This window comes from Micrasema longulum, unplaced genomic scaffold (genome assembly GCF_059751315.1).
Source record: "Micrasema longulum isolate JH-2025_06_02 unplaced genomic scaffold, ASM5975131v1 h1tg000006l, whole genome shotgun sequence".
In the NCBI taxonomy this organism is placed as follows: domain Eukaryota; kingdom Metazoa; phylum Arthropoda; class Insecta; order Trichoptera; family Brachycentridae; genus Micrasema; species Micrasema longulum.
In genome coordinates this window covers 297,749-317,019 of record NW_028277214.1, presented here as the reverse complement: position 1 = coordinate 317,019, position 19,271 = coordinate 297,749, and the positions used below count along the sequence as shown (strand labels likewise).

General features: G+C 33.0%; 1 protein-coding gene across 9 annotated transcripts in view; it reads right to left on the bottom strand.

Annotated features, from left to right (window-relative positions):
- chas (chascon) overlaps positions 1–19,271 on the bottom strand; it is a 223,328-nt gene that overhangs the window by 13,062 nt on the left and 190,995 nt on the right. For all 9 annotated transcript variants that reach the window (XM_088225472.1, XM_088225318.1, XM_088225085.1 and 6 more), the window contains 3 exons: positions 13,411–13,558; positions 11,269–11,382; positions 1,324–2,668 (listed from right to left, as the gene is read on the bottom strand). In XM_088225472.1, coding sequence (XP_088081598.1) covers positions 1,324–2,668; positions 11,269–11,382; positions 13,411–13,558 — 1,607 coding nt within the window. The remainder of the gene's footprint in view (positions 1–1,323; positions 2,669–11,268; positions 11,383–13,410; positions 13,559–19,271) is intronic.

Sequence of the window (19,271 nt, the reverse complement as noted above, 5' to 3'; positions counted from 1 at the left end):
AAGCTCATGAATACAACAGTGTTACCATTTAGTCAGTAGTTCACTTCACCCGCAATGTGCTCAATCAATTACGGAATTTTGAAAGGAAACCGTTATATTACAAAGTTTTCTTAAAAACCCAGAATTAATTTTTGCTAAATTCTTTCATACGTCCAATTTTTTTGGATTTTGTGAATTTCGTTTCTAAGGCGTATATGCTACTCTTTACTAAGTTTACCGATTTAAGTTCTTAGCTTTCAACGGCTTTCTGGATACTATTAATCTATTTTTGCTTAAATCGTGGATTCTCCACCGCCGAGCCGTCCAAAAGAACTGGTTATCTAACCCAGGAAATTATCAATACGAATTTTATTGTTTTTAATATTTGTTTGGCAATGTGCATCGCACATTCTTGTTGAATTTATTTTTATGGCTGATTCTCCTTCAATGAGAACTAGTTAGGAATGAAAACAAACAAACGAATGGTTGTCACACGCGCCGATTGCCACGTGGGCGTTAATTGCTGAATGGTTTTTTTGTTTTCTCTTATTAAAATTAAAGAAAAAAACAACACAAATTGCAAAACTTGTGATTAGTCGCGTGGGTAGGGTAACCGGTATACCTGATACGTAGAATACATTATTGATTCGCGAGCAACGCGGAACAATTGTGTTGGTATGTTCAAGCTATGGCCACCTTCTTTGGTCATATCAATTATATCAGTTCTGCGTCATTCCGCCATCTCATGGATTGAAGAAGTCCACAGTGGTCAAAATGACAAGTCCCTAATGCCCGTAATGGGAATAGTTGTTTAATGTTTGGTTTTAGATAACTATTACCTAACTAGAGCAAAATTAACGAATATCAGTGGGTCAGTTGTTGCAACACACGTAATTTTAGACACAAGTTTATAAATCGGGGTTGTTAGAAAACGAAAAGCTTTTGTATAGCGTTATTCAAAAAACGATGTTTACAAATATGTACAACAAAAGTTAAAATATATATGTATATATATTGATATCACAGTATCATCACCCAGTACTTATTAAAAAAACAATATGGAAGTGTAAAGAATTTACCACATTTTTAAAAACAAATCATTAAAATTCAAATAAAAATAGGACCCTTTTTTACATAAATTTATTAATTAGTATTTTTACTGTATAATCGCTATCGTGACAAGAACGCAGTTAAATTTGGCCCCAAAATCGAAATATTTGAGTAAATCGTCAGAACGCAAATATTTTCTTTAAAAAAAAATGATCTGTCGAAACATATTAAAGGATTTTTTTTTAAAGCATAGAAAAAATGTTTAATTTCATAAAAATTCAAAATAATTCCTACCTGTGGTCTTCTACGTCACTCGAGCCATGATGTCCATTAATGTAGGTTTTCCTGTTGGGCGTCCTTTGGGGACGCGCGCCGTCGTACTTATTTTCCCGACCATAGATACTTCCGCCGAAGGGGTCCTCCCCCAGATAGTACTTCTGTATGGGTTCCGGCTGACCGCGACCGCGCCGGTCCATGGTGCGAGAGCTACTGTCCCTGTCGCGCTCCGGCCGCGGCGGGTCGCTGTCCACGCTGCCGTACTGGCGGTACGTGCTGCTCAGGTCGCGGCGGGGGGACGGCGAGCGGGACGCCCGCGCCCCCTTCCTCCCGCGCCGCTCCTGGCTGGCCGACCTGATCTTGCCCACCAGCTTGCGGATGGACTGGCCGATGGCGGCGCCCACCGAGCGGCGCTCCGGCGTCTTGGGCTCCTCGGCCGCGAAACGCGTCCGCTGGGGCGGCTTCCTGCTAGCCCGCGGCGGCTGCGGGGACGGCGCCGGGGAAGGGGATCGGGAGCGGGACCGGGAGCGCGTGAGAGGGCGCACCCCCCGCGGGGGAGAGTAGTCGGGCGGAGGCTCCTGCACAACCTCCTCGCGATAAGAAGTTTCATTTCTCGAATGGCTGCGATACCCGCTATCGTAACGATTGCTATCGTCGGAAGTTCTCTGTTTCCTCTCCGCGGCCCTCTTGCGCTCAGGCGGTGCTGGTCCTCTTTCGTAATGGATGTCGTCTTCCGGAGTTTTGTATTTTGGCTGAGGACCTTGCCTGTAGCGTGGCCCGTACGGTGAGTAGGCTCTCTCCGGACTTTTGCGTCTCTCCAGACTCTGGAACGGCGAAGCCCTCTCGGGACTCGGCCGGCGGTAGGGCGCGTTTACTGTGGACGAAGAAACGTAAGCGGAATCGTCTCTTTGGAGAGCCGGAGAACGCAGGGGACGGCCGCGGTCCGGGGAGGGGGAGTCCGCGGGCTTCGGAGACATTTCCTCGCGGAGCCTGGCCTCCTCGGCTCTGCGCTGGCTCCACTCGCTCACCCCCTGGAAGTACCCCTTGGTGCGAGTGGGGGGAGTCGCGACGTCGGGTGAGGGGGCGGGCGGTGCGTGGGCCTTGACTGGACTGATTACCTTCGGAGGCTCGCGTACCCTGGAGCTGGGAGCCTCCGGTTGAGATTTGATAATAACATTGAAGTAGCTCGTTCCGGGAGCTTCTTCTATCTCATCTCCGATGGAGTCACGAGAAGATCGAGAGTCACTGCCGAAATGATGCTCGAGCCACTTGGTCGTTTCCTTCTTTCTGGTCTCTTCCTCGAGATCGAAATCTAGCGGCTTCTTGGTGAGAGCGTCTTTTCTTTCTTGCAGCGAATCGGCTTCTGCAAACAAAATCACGTTAGAACTGTGTTATCGCGGACGTGGAGCTTGGAGGAATATCCTACACTTTATGTATATAGTCTGTACTAGCACTGGCGTGTGTAATGAGCTCTGTAGGAACAACCTGCGCGCGTCACGGATCGCTATGACTGATGAGCCTCCTCCTACGAGGAACATCGCCGGAGTTCGTCAAATTGTTTGCATATTAAAACCGCGTAACACGTTGGATACCGACAACAAAAAATAAGTAATCATTATTTGATGAAGACTTAGCGCGATTTGAATGTTTGATTCTTTTGAATCATACGGATATTCATAGATATCCTTAAAAAGAAACAGTAATTAAACTTATTCTGTATATCGGTGTATAGAAATATAAATATAATAAAATGTATATTAACATTTTCTTAAATGAACTTTGGAACTCTCTTAAAGCTTGCTTCAGGTTTGAATCTGTATCATTTATCTTTAAATCAAACTGAATTTTTATTATATATTATCTTTCTCTTAAATCGTTAATGAAACAGTAAATTTAAAAAATATGTATATGCGAATAATTATTAATTTCTTATTTTTACACCTAATTTACTATATTCATATCATAATTATTAACATCGATGCATCGTATATTTTAAGAAATAAGAATACTAATGTTTTAAGTGCTTCGCTAGTGTTATCAAAATCAATATTCACCTAATTAAGTGTTTGTACAAAGTCTGTAATTTATATTGCGCAATGATCGATATTTAGCATTCGTAGATTTTTAAATATCAGCCAATTAGTTGGCAATAGAAGAAATATTGGATTTTCGCGTCACGGTCCATACAGAATATCGTATACAAATAGATCGACACCTGTACAAACTGTACAAGCTCGCTTGTCAACTTTACCTTGATAACGAGAAAACCTATTGCATACATAAAATATCACTTAACTAAGAATACGTTTAAGATAAATGTATTAGATCGTTTAATTAATCTGCCTAGGTGTTTTTATTTATTTATTTGGGAAAAAAACAACACTTAACGTAGATATATTGCATACAGTAAATAAAAATATATAGAAACCAAAACTGTAAAAACTGTCAGTATAAATTTTCCACGGTGATGTGAGTCATTGATTAAGTACATTATAGGTATCAAAATAAAACCAATTGTATTTATAAGTTGCAAATAAAAAATGAAATAAAATAAAAATACATGTATGTACATTATATCGTTATATAATAAAGTAATTAAAAATTAAATCAATTTAAAGATTGAGAAAAAAATACAGCTTTAAAATATTTAAGAAGGTACCTTCTAAACATAATAAGGAAAATACATAATTACTGACATCGAATAACTAAACAGGCGTACTGTCTACAAGATATCTTCTATATTTTGTATGGGAGAGATGAAAAATGTCTGAATGACCGGAGAGAACGGTATTATAATAATGACATGCTCTAAAAAAAATCATTTTTCTTTAAGTTAGTCCTAGGTATCGGTAAATTGAATGTAGTTTGAAGTCTTGTTATGTTGGGTACAAGATATAATTTTATATGAAAAGACTTTTAAACTAAGTAACATGTTTGAAAGTCTTAAGGATTTTCATTTTATTTAAAAAAATGTTTGCGTATATTGATAAATGTTAATATAGATTATTTAAGCTTTGTATTCTAAACTATAAAAAAAAACTGTGCTAGAAAAGAGAAATCAAATCGTAGTAGATAAATTCGAACCTCGGATTTATCCGGAGTCAGCAATAACATCCCCTTTATTCTTGGCAATTACGAAATCTACTGAGATTACTTGTTATGTGTATTATATTTTATTAAACTATTGTATTATTATATTATACCAAATACAAGAGCCAGACTCTTGGGAAGTGTTCTATTTTTTACTGAATGTTTTGTTTTCATGCTAATAAAGGTTTACTAATAAAAAACAATTTTAAATTATTTGTTTACTTACAATCATTTTAAAGTATTTTTGTTTTAATAATGAGGAACTCCAGCCCTACAAGGAATTGGATACAAAAAATATTTTAATGCGCGCGGTAAATATTAGAAGATTAAATTGTGCGGTAAAATTTCTAAAAAATGTACGAAAAAATAAAATATATTTTAATAAAAACCCACTACTTCGAATGACGTCACTAGTTCATATGAACCATCCGGTTTGGTAACCGTAAACGAACCAATCGGAAGAACTGTCATAGAACAACCTCTGACGTCACACGTGGAGTTATTTCAGAAATACGAAACTTTAAAAAATCATAGCGCTGATAATACGATGTACAAAAATAAAAAAAAATAAAATTTGGCTTTGTTTAATATTATATTAACAAATTAAAAAAAGACACTAAACTTCCTCATTACAAAAAAACTCATAATAGTTTTGTTTTAATATACCATCGATAATTGTCAATTCATTGATATAAAAATTAACATATCGATATGAACTCAAAATTCGTGTTTTATTTAATCTGTTTTTATAAATACTCAAATATTTCAATTTTCTGGGAACGAGTTGCAATTACTCATTATTATGAAAAAATGGGGATGAAGTTGTGTTAGATTGAGGTTCGAACCTCAGAGTTCTAATGCGTGAGTCTGTGACACCACAACCTGGTTCTTGGTTTTAACTGATTGATTTTATTGGAAAAAAACATTTTTAAGGGTTAAAATCTGAAAATTGAAATCAGATGCGAATCAAAATAAGTAATGAGAAAATTTTCGTGGGTTAAAATACGTGAAAAAAATTCATTAAAATGTGTAAAAGTATTTAAAAAAACAACTTTTTTTATTTGTTATGAAACGGTTTCAGGCTTCAGTACACATCTCATTACAAAATGTAATAATCAACCTACATAATATTTCGCGTGTTTAATATCCGCATTCAGCGATTATAAGGTCCCAAATCAGGAGGTTCGTAAATCTTGTCTACTCTCCTCGGGTATTTGATTTAGTTATAACTAATCTCTGAATAAAATCGTTCGTAATACAAACTACATGTAGGACTATCATAGAAGATCGCTACTATTGTGAATCTAGAATTATTATCAAAACGCGCGTGGGTTGATTCTAATTCGATTAAAGAGCCAGTGCATTTTATTACACAATGGTTTTCTCGGTTACATACATCTCAGATATACTCATTAACTCTGCCCAACCCAATTCTAATTCAAACAATACAGATTATATTTTATTAATTTGATACCAAACCCTCCGGTAAGAAGATTAAAATAATGACTAGTGATGTGCGTTACGAATCGACAGTCGAATTGCATAAATATCCTAATAATCCTTACATACGATGTATGAAAAAATAGTCATTTTAAGGTCTGCCTCGTTGATGCCGTTTTCTTGTGCATTTTTTATTCATCATCAAAACCTAATGGTGCATAGGGCATTGCAATCATAAAGTAAATGGATCGTATCTCGATCAAATGTATGGGAGAGTAAGATGATTAGCCCGAAGCGAAGAAGAAGATCATTCATATCTACCTTCCCAGGAATCCTGGAACACCAAGCGTGGTAGGCAAACGGGCCAATCACCACACCGCAAGGCGGACTTTTTTCCATTCGATTTCCTTTTTCGCATTGTTACCTGAGAGTAGTCATCGAGTAGAAAACACTCGTCGCAGATTCTGTTTCTAATAATTTAATACACAGAACTGTATTCTTTATTCGCCAGAGCACGGAAAAAATTTATTAGCCGATCGAAATATTGTTCCGTTTTTATGATGGACTCAACAATTTTATCTCAACGCCTTTCAAACAAAGCATCACGCCGTTTCCCCGTAAGGGTACGCAGAGAGGATAGAACGCCACATCACTCTTTATTTGCGTACAGATCTCGCTTCCTTTACATTCATATATCTTCTCATGCACGCGCGCCGGTTATTCCGACTTTAACAATGTTCATTTTCATGTATTTGTTAGATTTGGTCATTCCATGTCTTTCTCGATCTCTCTTCTATTTCTGTATCTATCAACATTCGCATTGTAAATATTTTTAGCCGTTCTTTCGCTGTCCATTCGGTCTACATGTCCAAACCAGCGCAGAGCTCCTTTATTGATTTTGTCGATAATACCTATCTCAACCTTACATAATCTACGTATCTCGATATTAATTTGTGCATTATCGTACATAGTTTTACCACCATAACCAATATAATAACTACACACTATAACCACTATACACTATAACCACTATACACTATAACCATAATGAAATAAAATAACTTCAATCTCAGATTTCACACTAGGACCATACAACAGACAGGACAATACTGTATTGTCCTAACTCGGTAAACAGCCTTGACCGCGCAGGAAAGTACTATGAGACAATTCAACAATTCGACCATAGTTTAAACGCGGAACGCTGCATAAAGCCAGTCTGCCCGTCCATCCCTAGAAAAATGTCTTGGCCCATTGTCCTGTCCTCCAAATTTCTGTTCAAACTATGGCAATAGGTCTGAAGCCGGGACAATATTGTGCTGTTCTTGTGTGATCAAATAATTCAAGATTTAAATTTCAGTGTTTTTTTCTCGATCGCAAATTTTCGGACTATAGGAATGTAATAACTTAATTGCTGGTCAAGTAATTTAAAAAATACAAGTAAACTTTATTATGAATAATTTGAAAATAGATTTGCAAATATCAATTATTATCATCTTTCCCCTTTCCGTACCCGATAGGGCACTGCATATTTAGAATAAATTAAGCGTATTTCGATCATCTTTTACATGAAGGTAAGGTGGTCAGTCCTACACTTCATATGCCAGCCCAGGAACAATGAAAGATTGCAGTGTAAACAACCTTTGTTATCGATATTTCACGTCCATAATGCCAAAAATCGAACCCAAGAACTAAAGAATCGTAGGTTAACAAACACGCTACACAACGAGGCGGACCTCTCTCCACGCGATTCCCTAATTCAGAATATTTACCTGAGAGCAACCATCAAGTCGAAAAACTCGTCCAGGGATCTGGTTTTCCCTATTTGGGAACCTAAACCAAAATCATTGGCTGTGAAAATAATCGGTTTTAAAATTAACCGACAGCATAGAACCAGTTGAGCTTTTCTATAATCGCATCACTAAATCACTATTAATTTACCGATGCAGTGCACAAGTGCACACATAATGACATCATACAAAAGCATTACAATTAACGTTATTCCCACGTCAACGTGTAACTATTACAATGAGTTGTCAAGTATACGTAATTATTCACTTAAGCGGTATTGCACAAATGCATTTTCGCTTTACCTTTAAAATAATTATGTATATTTTATATTATATAATTATACAAAATTTATGTTTGGCATCTAAATCGTTTGTATTGTATAAAATACTATTAATTATTAGATTTTCTTTTGTTCATGGAATATATCGTCGTTGCGCCGGTAATATCTGTTAAGTGACATTTTGATTTTTTTAAATGAGATAATTTAAACAATGTATCTTTTAATGAGGAATGTTATTTTTTAATATATTTTTATTGGTGACAAAAAGGAAATATACGTAATTTTTTTGGACAAAATATTTAACTATATTTTGTTGAAACAAAATTGTTCAATGAGAAGTTAAAAACACTTTAATAAAAATTCACATAACAGATATTGCCGGCGCAACGACGATATATGGTTTTTTAAACTTTTATGTTAATTTTGAAATATAATTTACTTTCACTTATTGTCATTTTAAAACGATTTTTTGCAATCCATCATATGGGGTGGGATGATCAAAAAATTATATCATTTAGAATAATACGCTTTGAAATATGGCTAATAACATTTGGAGATAACGTTGAAGGAGCATGCAATGAATTTAAAGAAAGAGATAGATTTCATTTGAAATAAAGAAGATATGAATCCTTAATAAAAATAACAAATGACACATGATCAATAGATTCCTCCAATGAACTATTGATTATTTTAATTTTAAACGAGTGTTTATTTACGGTACGATGGTCAATTCTTAATTGAATTATGTTACTTATTTATGTGCCTGATGTCATGGGAAAAGAAGAATTAATTGAACTTATAATATTTCTTTACCGAAATCCCTTCGATCAATTTTGAGAAATGAAAAACTTTATTCCAGTTGGAAAAAATTACGATTTTTAATTTGGTTTGTTTGATCAAGAATTTCAATATTAAAACTTAGAGGGACGATTCCGGAAGTCGCCGCCTCTTTTGTTATAATTATACTTTGATATGTATAATTTGGAAAAAATCCGTTAGCGTTATACTATATAAACATATTATACGTTCAATTTTTGTTATGTCTCGTCCAGTTAGTACAGGCATTATGTGCTTTATAATGCTGATTTTAAATTTGTCCCCGATATGATTTAAGTAGTCAGGCAAGTCATTATGGCGTTAAAGTCAATTGTATAATATTTTTACTGTCCTGCATTTTTCCTTGATTTGTTGTGTCTAAGCAGATGAAGAATACAGTTTTGTGTGGAAAAAAAAACCAAACCCCTGGACTAAGAGAGTTCGAGAAAGAAAATTCAGCAATAAATTAGATTGCACTCTAAAAAAAATAGGATTCCACAGTAAGAATTTATTATAAAGTTTCTAATGTTTTCGGAAGAATCTTAGAAGATTTTTTTCGTCTTTATTGTTCTTTAACCATAGTTTTTCCCATTTTATCTTTCTTGTTCAGGTGGAACCAAGAATTTTTGTTTTTGAAAAAAGACCCAGAACGAAAGAGTATTATTCCTTAATAATGTCAAACCGTTGTTCAAGGGTTTGATATTTTGTCCCATATAACGCCTTGAATATTTTGTTATTTATAATGTTGTTTTGTACTAGCCCAGAATGATTTGGATACTTATTTACTTCTGACTAAATTCTTAAGGACAAATAATAAAAATATTTGAATTTGTTTAATAATATTAGCTAAATTTGAATAATAAGTCTAATTGAATGACCCTCTTTACTTTTGGCCCGAAATTTCATGTTATGTTTACGTTTAATTTAGATGGTAATAATATTTTATTGTCACAATTATGAATTAGAATTATCTCTCATACTGATTTTAAATACCTCACATTATACTATATTTTTTCGTGGGTATGTTTTTTTTTGTCGTTCACTGAAGCGTATATTCTTTAAATTTCTTATTCTTGTTTCTAAGAGCCGAAATCACTCGCGAACGAGTGGAGGCTTAAAAAAAAAAAAAAATTTTGGTAAATAAATATAAATTTTAAAAATAAAGAAAAAGAGCGTTTTTAACTCGTTTTTCCTATTTTTTCATCCAGCTTTCTTTATTTGAGATAGTTGAACAATATCTCATCCGCTAGGAAACAACCTTTCCATTGTCTGTATTTTTTAACGTTTTTTCTCAATTATCTACTTCTTTTTTTGGTTGGAAAGATCGATTTCGTCGGAGGACAACTACCCTTGACTCTGGTGGCCCTTCAATATCGCATAGTTGTGTTACAAGCTACTCTCAGGTAAAAATCTGAAAAACATATCGAGTAGACATAAGTCATTTTTAAATTCCGATTCCTGGCAGAGTGGACGTGAATTATTGATTTATGTAATAAAGTGCTTTCTACCATTCACATTACATGTTACAAAGGCTTTAGAGAGTTTATGAAACATTAATGCAATAGGAAAAAAATTAATATATCAATTAAAATGTTAAAAACGCATATCAACATATTTTATTCTTAGCTTAGATAAAATGATCTCAGATAATTGTATTATTGTTATTGAACGAAGTACGTCACACGAATTATTTTATTCTGATCTTTTGAAGTTGATTTTCTCTTTTTTCCAATAATACATACGGATTTTTTCTGTTTTGTGGTTAGGTAGTAATAAATCAAATATTTAAAGGTCTTTTGCCAATTGCTATATTTCACTGTTGCTGGACTGGCACCTGAAACGTAATACTGATCACCTTACCTTCAGTTTAAGATGATATAACTACTCTACATTTGAGTTGAATTTTTTGTATAATTTCAAGTCAGCATGTATCCTGAAAAATAAAAAGTCAAAAACACGCATCCAAAGTTCTGTTTCTATTTCACAGACAGAACTGTATTTTTCCGCCAGGAAAGAGAGAAATAATAATTAGTTTCTTTATTAATATGTAGGTCTATGTATCTATAGAAATTCATCAGCAAGTATTTTCAAAGCTACCCATATGGTTAGTAGAATTTTAGCATATACTAACGTAATTTTGGCTTATTTTTACGAACAATTTGCGAATAAACGCCACTGGTTCATTATAGTGGTCCCGTGGCTAGAGTCACGGACTCACGATTTAGTGATCCAAAGTTTAAAACCCACTCTACCACAATTCGATTCCTATTTTTCAATAGCGAGTAATTTACATCTCGTTGAAAATGCCCCCCAATATTGCAATGCTTGGTAAATCACAACAACGCAAATACTTACTTTTATTTTTTTTAATGTAGCAATCACTGTACCCAATAAAAATTTAAGATACGATATATGAAAAAATTACAAAGTCCATGAAATATTAATCAATTATTGCAATTAATTTTGGTTTCTTCTAATCCTGTATTAATCGGGATTTTGAAAGAGTGTAAGCGATAGTCTCTAAGGGTCTGAAGATGCTGACCACCTACCCTTCTGCCTCTGCATGAGGGTCCTCGCCTGGAGCCGCCTCTGCCTTCGTACCCTGGCGGACAAGCTGTCCCAGTCGTGGGGATCATCCATCCCGGGGTCTCCAAACTTCTCGCCTGGTGACAAAATATTAAAAAAATTAACTCATTTATCGCTAATAACAATTGAATATGCCGAGCGGCTTAAGAACAAACTAAGACAGTTTTATTTTTATTTTACCAAGATAACACCAAATTCCAAGCCGGTACCTACAATACACCAATCCGCTAACATGACGTGTTCCATGTTTCTCGTCCAGACTAAAGATTCTCAGAAAAGGAAAAAGGGGTAGGTATTGGAGGGATCAATACTTAAATTACTTAATATTTATATTTTGTTATTTAATTCTTTCTATTTTGTTATTTAAATCTTTCAATTTTGTTATTAACTACAGGAATTTTATTGTTACAAACCTCCCGCTTAATGATTTGTTTTTTTTTCCTCAATGCATATTTTTTTATGTACTTATTATGACATTATTATATTCATAGATAAAGGTTGTATCATTGAGAAACTCATTACAGGAAAAAAATGCCATTGAATTTTCACTTTATTTAATATATTATTTATTATAAACAATTCGTAAAAATGAATTAAAGTATTTTAACAATAAATACGTAAATAAAATCAAAACGAAATACTTCATCAAAAAATACCCAAGGCAAAAAATAGTTATATAGTGAAATATAGTTCTACTGAAATCCAATTTTTTTTCGAGAAGTTCTTTGAATAAATAATATTACTTCAATAGTTCCAGAGAAAGTTTATTATGTTTACGTAAATTTTGTTGTTGTTTGTTGTTTTTTGCTTTGATTTAAAAAAAAAAGTTTATGACCATATTTCCTCTACGTTATTGTTTGATATATATAAATTTGTATCATATTTTTTATTCTGTTTTTTAATTATTTTTTTTTGGTAGATAATGTAAAATGTATTTAAGCGGGTTTATTGTCAAATTGTGATTTCTTACAACCAAACAATATAATAATTGTTTTATTTAGATAATTTAAGTTCCAAAACATATTTAATAGAAAATAAAATAAAAAGCCAAAGATATTTAACAATAGAAATAATTGTATTTGCATAAAGTTTCCCATAAATCAAAATCAGTACTCAATGGAAAAACTAAATAAAAAGAAATAGAAAGGGATATATTATGGAAGAGAAAGAGATGTTTCTTCAAACATGATTTGAACCGAGATGCTGTAGAAACATATGTTGTGTATGTAATCAAATTACAATGTTAAATGTTAAATATTTATATTTAACCACTTACCGACTTTTCCATATCTACTGGTTTCAAAACGTTACCGTCTTTTCGTCAGGACACCAATTAAACTAACGTGCAAAACCCACTATTCACTTGCACAAAAATATAAAACCAACATGACATGCATTTTAACAACATAAAATATTTTCATAACCTAATCAGTGCATGCAAGGGTTGCTTGTTAAAATGTATGTTGTGCTGGTTTTATATTTTCGTGCAACAAATATGCTGAACAAATCACAACAGGGATGGAGAATGCTATGACTAGAATGCTATAACAGGGATGAGAATGCCCTGTTGTAAATTGTTAATCTTAATGACTCCCGAGGGGGTGAAATCCAGTCTTTTGTCAGCAAACATTTGGACAAACGCAAATATTCTAACAATGTTGAAGATTTATAGTGGGTTTTGCATGTTGGTTTAATTGGCGTCTTAACAAAGAGACGGGAAAGTTGGTTAGTAGGTAAGTAGGTATATACAAATAATAGCATTTAGTAACATGTTTGACCACAAAGTTAATGCTTAAAATATTAATAATAACGAGTTTGTCTCGAACTTCATTGAAAATATTTTATTTAGTTATATTTAATACGTTTCCTAAATAAATATAATACAAAAAATAATTAAATACTGGAATGTAGAAAGAATCAGAATAAAACAATTAATGAACGTAATTGATTAAGACACAAATCAATATTTTTAATTTTAGTTTAATTTTTAAAAAACCTTGCAATAGTTGGAATAGAGTGTTACAAAATTATAAATAAACAGTAGGTAGTTTAAAATTATATATTTTTAATAAATGTTAGTGGTAAAATAATGCAACAGATGTCACCTTCTTCTGTATCGGCGTTGTATCTCATTTCCCGCGCGATCTTAGCGCCCCCTGCCATGTGATCTACGAACTCCTGATCGCGCGTTCGCCGCCAGCGCTGCCCGCTTTCGCGCTTCCGCTCCACAGACCCGCTGCTCAAAGACTTGCCCTGAAAGAAAATCCTGCATTAGCGGAGATTCAAACCACATTAAAAAAAAAAAATTAAAAACACACGCTGCCTTTTTGACAGAAAGAATATCATGTTAGCAAAGTTTTAAACCATGCGTTTTAATCAGAAATAAATCAGCAGCTGAATGTTTTACCCTATATAATAAAAAGTTACATCTATATAATCATATGCATGTTCAAAACACATGTTAAGTATTATGAAAAAAATAACACGACCAAGAACTATATTTTTTTCAGTGAACGGAAAATTTGTGTTAGCACAGATTTAAACCCCTTAAATTTGAATATAAAATATTTATTTTTTTAATAATGTATACAGGTACAATTGAAATAAAATACAACTAAAGAAGATAAAAGCTAGGACAAAAAATCTAAATAAAATTGACTACCTCAAGATAAGATTTAGTCTATCATAGTGATTGTTTAAATCGAGAAAGACTTGCACCACCAAAGTCCAGGGCCGGTATTCTGAGCGGAATTGCGCCCGATGAGATCGCTTTGTTAGCGTGTATTTGGTACGTAAATACGTGTTAAAAATACGTTCAGAATACGACCCCAGATCCTGTCTCGAGTTTGCCATCGACACAATCTGGGCATTGATGCATGCAAGCCATAGTTTGCGCTGTGCTGATCGAGGAACAGCACATTATTATTTCGCAAACGACGGATCGGAACATTGAATATTACTTGCTTCAGTAACGATGGTACACCAATTAAGCCATTTCTTATCGTTATTTCTACATTTTTGTAGACTTGAGATTTTTAACAATCACTCCATTTCTCCTTGAGCATATTCTTCCCTCTCAAGGCCAATCAACTATGATACTTTTCTTGGTAGACGATGTTGAGACTTGTTGCCGATTCGATATGATTTAATAGGCCTACAGAGAAGGAGACCTGATCACGGAGGCATATTCTAAAAGAGGACGAACAAGTTAGTGCTATAACTGTGAACATACGAGTAGTACCTAGTAAAATCACTAGCGGTTCTGCTAACAAAACCCAAGAGTTTTAATGACCTATTCATAGTATCAATGTGCTCATTAAAAATCAGTTTACACTTCATAATAACTCCGAGGTCCTAAATAGACTTTATTACATCTCAATTAATATTAGGAAAAATGCACCCTATTGCCGACAACTCTTTGTTATATCCCGATGGTTTTATTTATCTGTTAAGTAATTTATGATAGCAAAGAACAAAACCAATTCGACACAAGTTTAGTAACAAATCACATATTTATTATAATGTTATGTACCTATTTTATTTCAACAGCCTTCATGTTGAGTTAGATAATAATTCGCAAGATGTCGTTAGTGTGTCAAAGTATTAAAGGTAAACACTGGAATATGGAACCTTTTTACACGAGGATTCGTTTCACACTGTACCGTGTAAAAATGGTATACTATAAAAGAACAACGCTTGATAGATTTTCTTGTGTAAAAATTAATTCGGGATTTTAAAAATATGAATTGCTTACTATTACATTGTTTTTTTCTTAGGTGACATCTAAACACTTTTTAAAATCATAACACAACTTATTTAATATCACAATCATTATTGTAGTATACGCTAAGTAAATTAAATACCTACATCGCTTTTTTCGCATTCCAATAACGAATGATATTACTTTTATGCATTGTTAAATTAATGTTGAAATCTAATTTACTTTTAATTTTTGGACCGCGTTATTTTGAAACTGTATAAAACGGGGTTTCACAGTACATTCATATTATTAAAATACATCCTTCTTTTCTATTTTCGACTGTAAAATTGAAAATTCAGATTAAAATAAGTAACCCTGTTTTGTTGTGAAATATTTCGTGCATAAAAAATATTTTATTTATTGCCTACTTAAACTAAAAAATAATATTTTTAAACACCTACGTCACGTTATTCATCTAGTGTTGAAAAACCAAATTATTTTAATCAATTAATACGTTTAATCAGAAAGTTTAATTGAATTAACGTGAGCATATCTAATTAACAGTCGATAAAAAAGAAAGTAAAACATATTGTTGTTTGTAAGCCCGTGTAAGCAAATTTAACCCGCAGCGGGATACAAGAATCGATTAATCTTTATGACTGAAGAAAATGTTTTCATAATGATAGCGTCACGATACCAACAGTTAGAAAAATAAGACCACATTCTTCATTGAATAAATAAATAAAAAATGCTACAACTTATTATGTTTTCCCCGTATCCAATTGATACAATACTCTGTGTGTAATTCTATGGATAAATACAGTTATGTGTCTGAAATAAAACCCTGGACGAGTGCTTTCGACTCGGTGGCTAGGGTTAAACCCTAAAAAGGGAAATCGAGTGGAGAAAAGTCCGCCTGCTAGGGTAATGATTGGCGTGTTCGCCTACCATGTTTGAGGCCCTGAATTCGATTTCTAGGAGGTTCTACACAAAATATTTTTTCATGAGGTAGTTTTTACAGGATGGTGATAAAAATAGCTTATTTTATTAAGTCGAAGAGGAATTAGACTTAACACTTTGAGTTCCGGTCCCATGTTTTCACGTGGTTTACCAGCTGTCTAAAAAGGTGCATTTTATTGACATCTATTGACTTCTATGAGTACTTTTTCGCTGCTGGTAAACCACGTAAAACACTGGAACGGGACACAGCGCATGGTTATTAAAATCACGTGTTTTCACGGCTCCGGGATGCAAAGCACAATAAAAGGAGTGAGACCCTGTATATGTGTGAACATTGCAATGTGGCTCTCTCCGTAAAGGCCAATGTCGGCAAAACTATCACCCAGTATTATTATAATTATTACACTTTTAAGAAACTCTTCACAAAATGGGCCGGGCACAGGGTAAATTCTATGTGTATTCGACCGGTGCCAAAGTGTTAAAAGTTTTTAATAGGTGACAGTCTATGTTTTATTTCAATACATTTTAAGGCTTAATAAAGTTTAAATATAAAATGACGAGTTTTTAATTCGTCTTGAAAAAATAACAGAAATGACTTGCGTGGTGTTGTTGCTTTAGATAAGATTTATTAAAAATATATTTATAATTTGTTCTTTGTGTACAAAATAAATATTTCACTGTCCCCGGATGCATAAGACTGATCACCTTACTTTTATATGCAGTGTCCTATGCACCGTCGGTGCGGATTAGATTTTGAGATTTTTTTATTTCCTATATTTCCTTTTTTTATCTATGACATACTGCTTTTTTTCTCTAATTATTTTTATGTTGTTAACTACAAAAGTAGTGTTCATTAATTTAATTGCCACGCTTGTCAAAAGAATTATTTTTTTCACTGAAATATTTCGTAGGTTCTGAGCCTCGTTAGCACTAGAGTCGTACTGCTCATTTGTATGTAGCGGAAACGAAGGAGGAATACGATTTTGATTGCATTATAGTGAGATAGATATATGGGATACGAACGAACTGGCGAAATGAAGGCATGACGTGCTAAGGGGTCTTGATTTTGTTTTGACGAAAGAAAGTAATGAGATACAGTGGATGCGTGTATGTAAAAATGCAGTGCCCTTAACTATTAAAACACTTAACATACCTAAATAATTATCATTTTTATAATTCGCCAATATTATATCTAGGGTATACAAGGAAAACCGGATAACTACGTTTTTGGCAAATTTGAGTTATGAATACCATTAACTTCAATTTTTTATCCTCTATTTACAGGTATAATAGGTTAAATGATATTACCGCCATTAATTGAGTTACAGAGAATTGTAAAGCGAGTAAAAACGTATATGAAGCATTTCTTCTCAAATCTTTACAAAGAAAATCACCTGAATGATTTAAAGTGATTATTTTTTTAATTGAAGTTTATGATTTTAATAATGAATACACAAGGAAAAACGGTTAAGTGTCTTTGTCTTTTTTTCGTAACAAAAACAATATCACATCCAAAGTATTTATTACAAGTAAAAACAACTACTATGTGAGTTAATCTAGTTTTCATTGAAATAAAAATATCTGCACTAATAAAACCTTAATACAGCGAAAAACTGTGTTAAAAAAGACTTATTAAAGTTATGCAAAACAGGAGTCATTCCTGGAGAATTCCATCATTGGTACAAGAGTCTTTAAACTTCCGCTAATGTGATAGATGCTATATCTGAAGATAAAGAGAGTATTGAATTTGATACAATTAAAATTCAGTTAGACAATGTCGCCAGCTAACTCAACCAGCACAAATTTCTTCACAAGGAAAATCAGCTAAATGCAGATTTTATTTTTCTTATCTTACTTAATTATATTTTTTCTCAAAATTCTTTTGCTTTTTATTTCATATAAATTCTGTGATGTATAAAAATATGTTTTATGAATAATAAATAATGAATATTAAAAAAAAAAAAAAACTCGATTTTTAATGAACAACCAAAATTTAATTCAATTTACGCAAAACTTTTTGCAGTTAACCGGTTTTCCTCGTATACCCACGATATATTGTTTTATTTCAGTTCAATGCTGGAATACGGCGTTTATTTGCGGAAAAATCGAATAGTAAATAATAGTAATTTTAATAAAGACATGGGGTCAAAGATTCATACACGAAATACTAATTGACATACAGGCTTGATTTATTACATCTTTGTATTAGACTAAAGACACCGTTAAAATTATATATTAGAATTTATATTCAATTCTCAATTGTATATCGATAAAAGAGAACGTTTATCTCCTAAAAAATAATTCGATAATGACTCCTTAGGGGGTGAACTCCAGTATTCAGACAGACTCAAAAGATTGTGAATAATAAGTATTTTTATTTTTCTTTAAAAAAAAATATTTTTCAAGTATTTTATGATTCTTGACGCCATTTTTTTCTTTCTAAAAGGAATATTAAAAAATATGATAATATGACACCCCGCGTGCTTTGACAATTTATTCGATTCTGTTGACATTTAAGGATTCATCACATAATTTTCTTTCGTCGAATATGTTAGTTGATTTTAATATATTTATGGCTCAGTCAATCGCAAGTAACAAATGGTTGTACTGAAGTTGTAATACGAGACAAATATTTGGGTAGGCGAATGGTTCCAAAATATGATCATCTTGAAATATAATCTGAATTGTGTATTGGAATAAAAATGGGCGGGACTATATTGTACACCTTCGCATTACATATTTTGTAATACAATCTCAAATCGACCTTGGAGAACATAAAATTAGAAGTAAATTTTGTACAAGAAACAAAATAAATGTTTAACAAATGCCAAAGGTAAAAACAAGTTTGTTTTTGGTTCCAAAATAAATATTAAATGATACTAAATTTTTATTTTACACGGATGTATTCCTTATGACATTCATTTGCAAATACTTGTTTATTTAATCATCTTTATTTACAGGACCTGATTTCATTTCCTAGGGATATATATATCATTTGAATAAATCCTTTACATGTGATGACAAAGTACATTGTTTTACTTAAATTTCGATTAAAAAAAAGTTAATATTAAATTTATTTCTTTATATAATCACTTTTTAAAGTGCCTTTGAAGTATTACGAAAAGAGCGCTTTATAAATTATCTATAATAATTAAAAAAATAACTATATCTACCGAAGATGAGTTTGATTATTTTAGTATTACTGTATATTATCGATTATGTGAAAAGTAATTTTTAAATGCCATTTTCCTTAACAAAATCATGAAAAATTATACACAAAATTTTACGACACTTCTTTTCATGAAG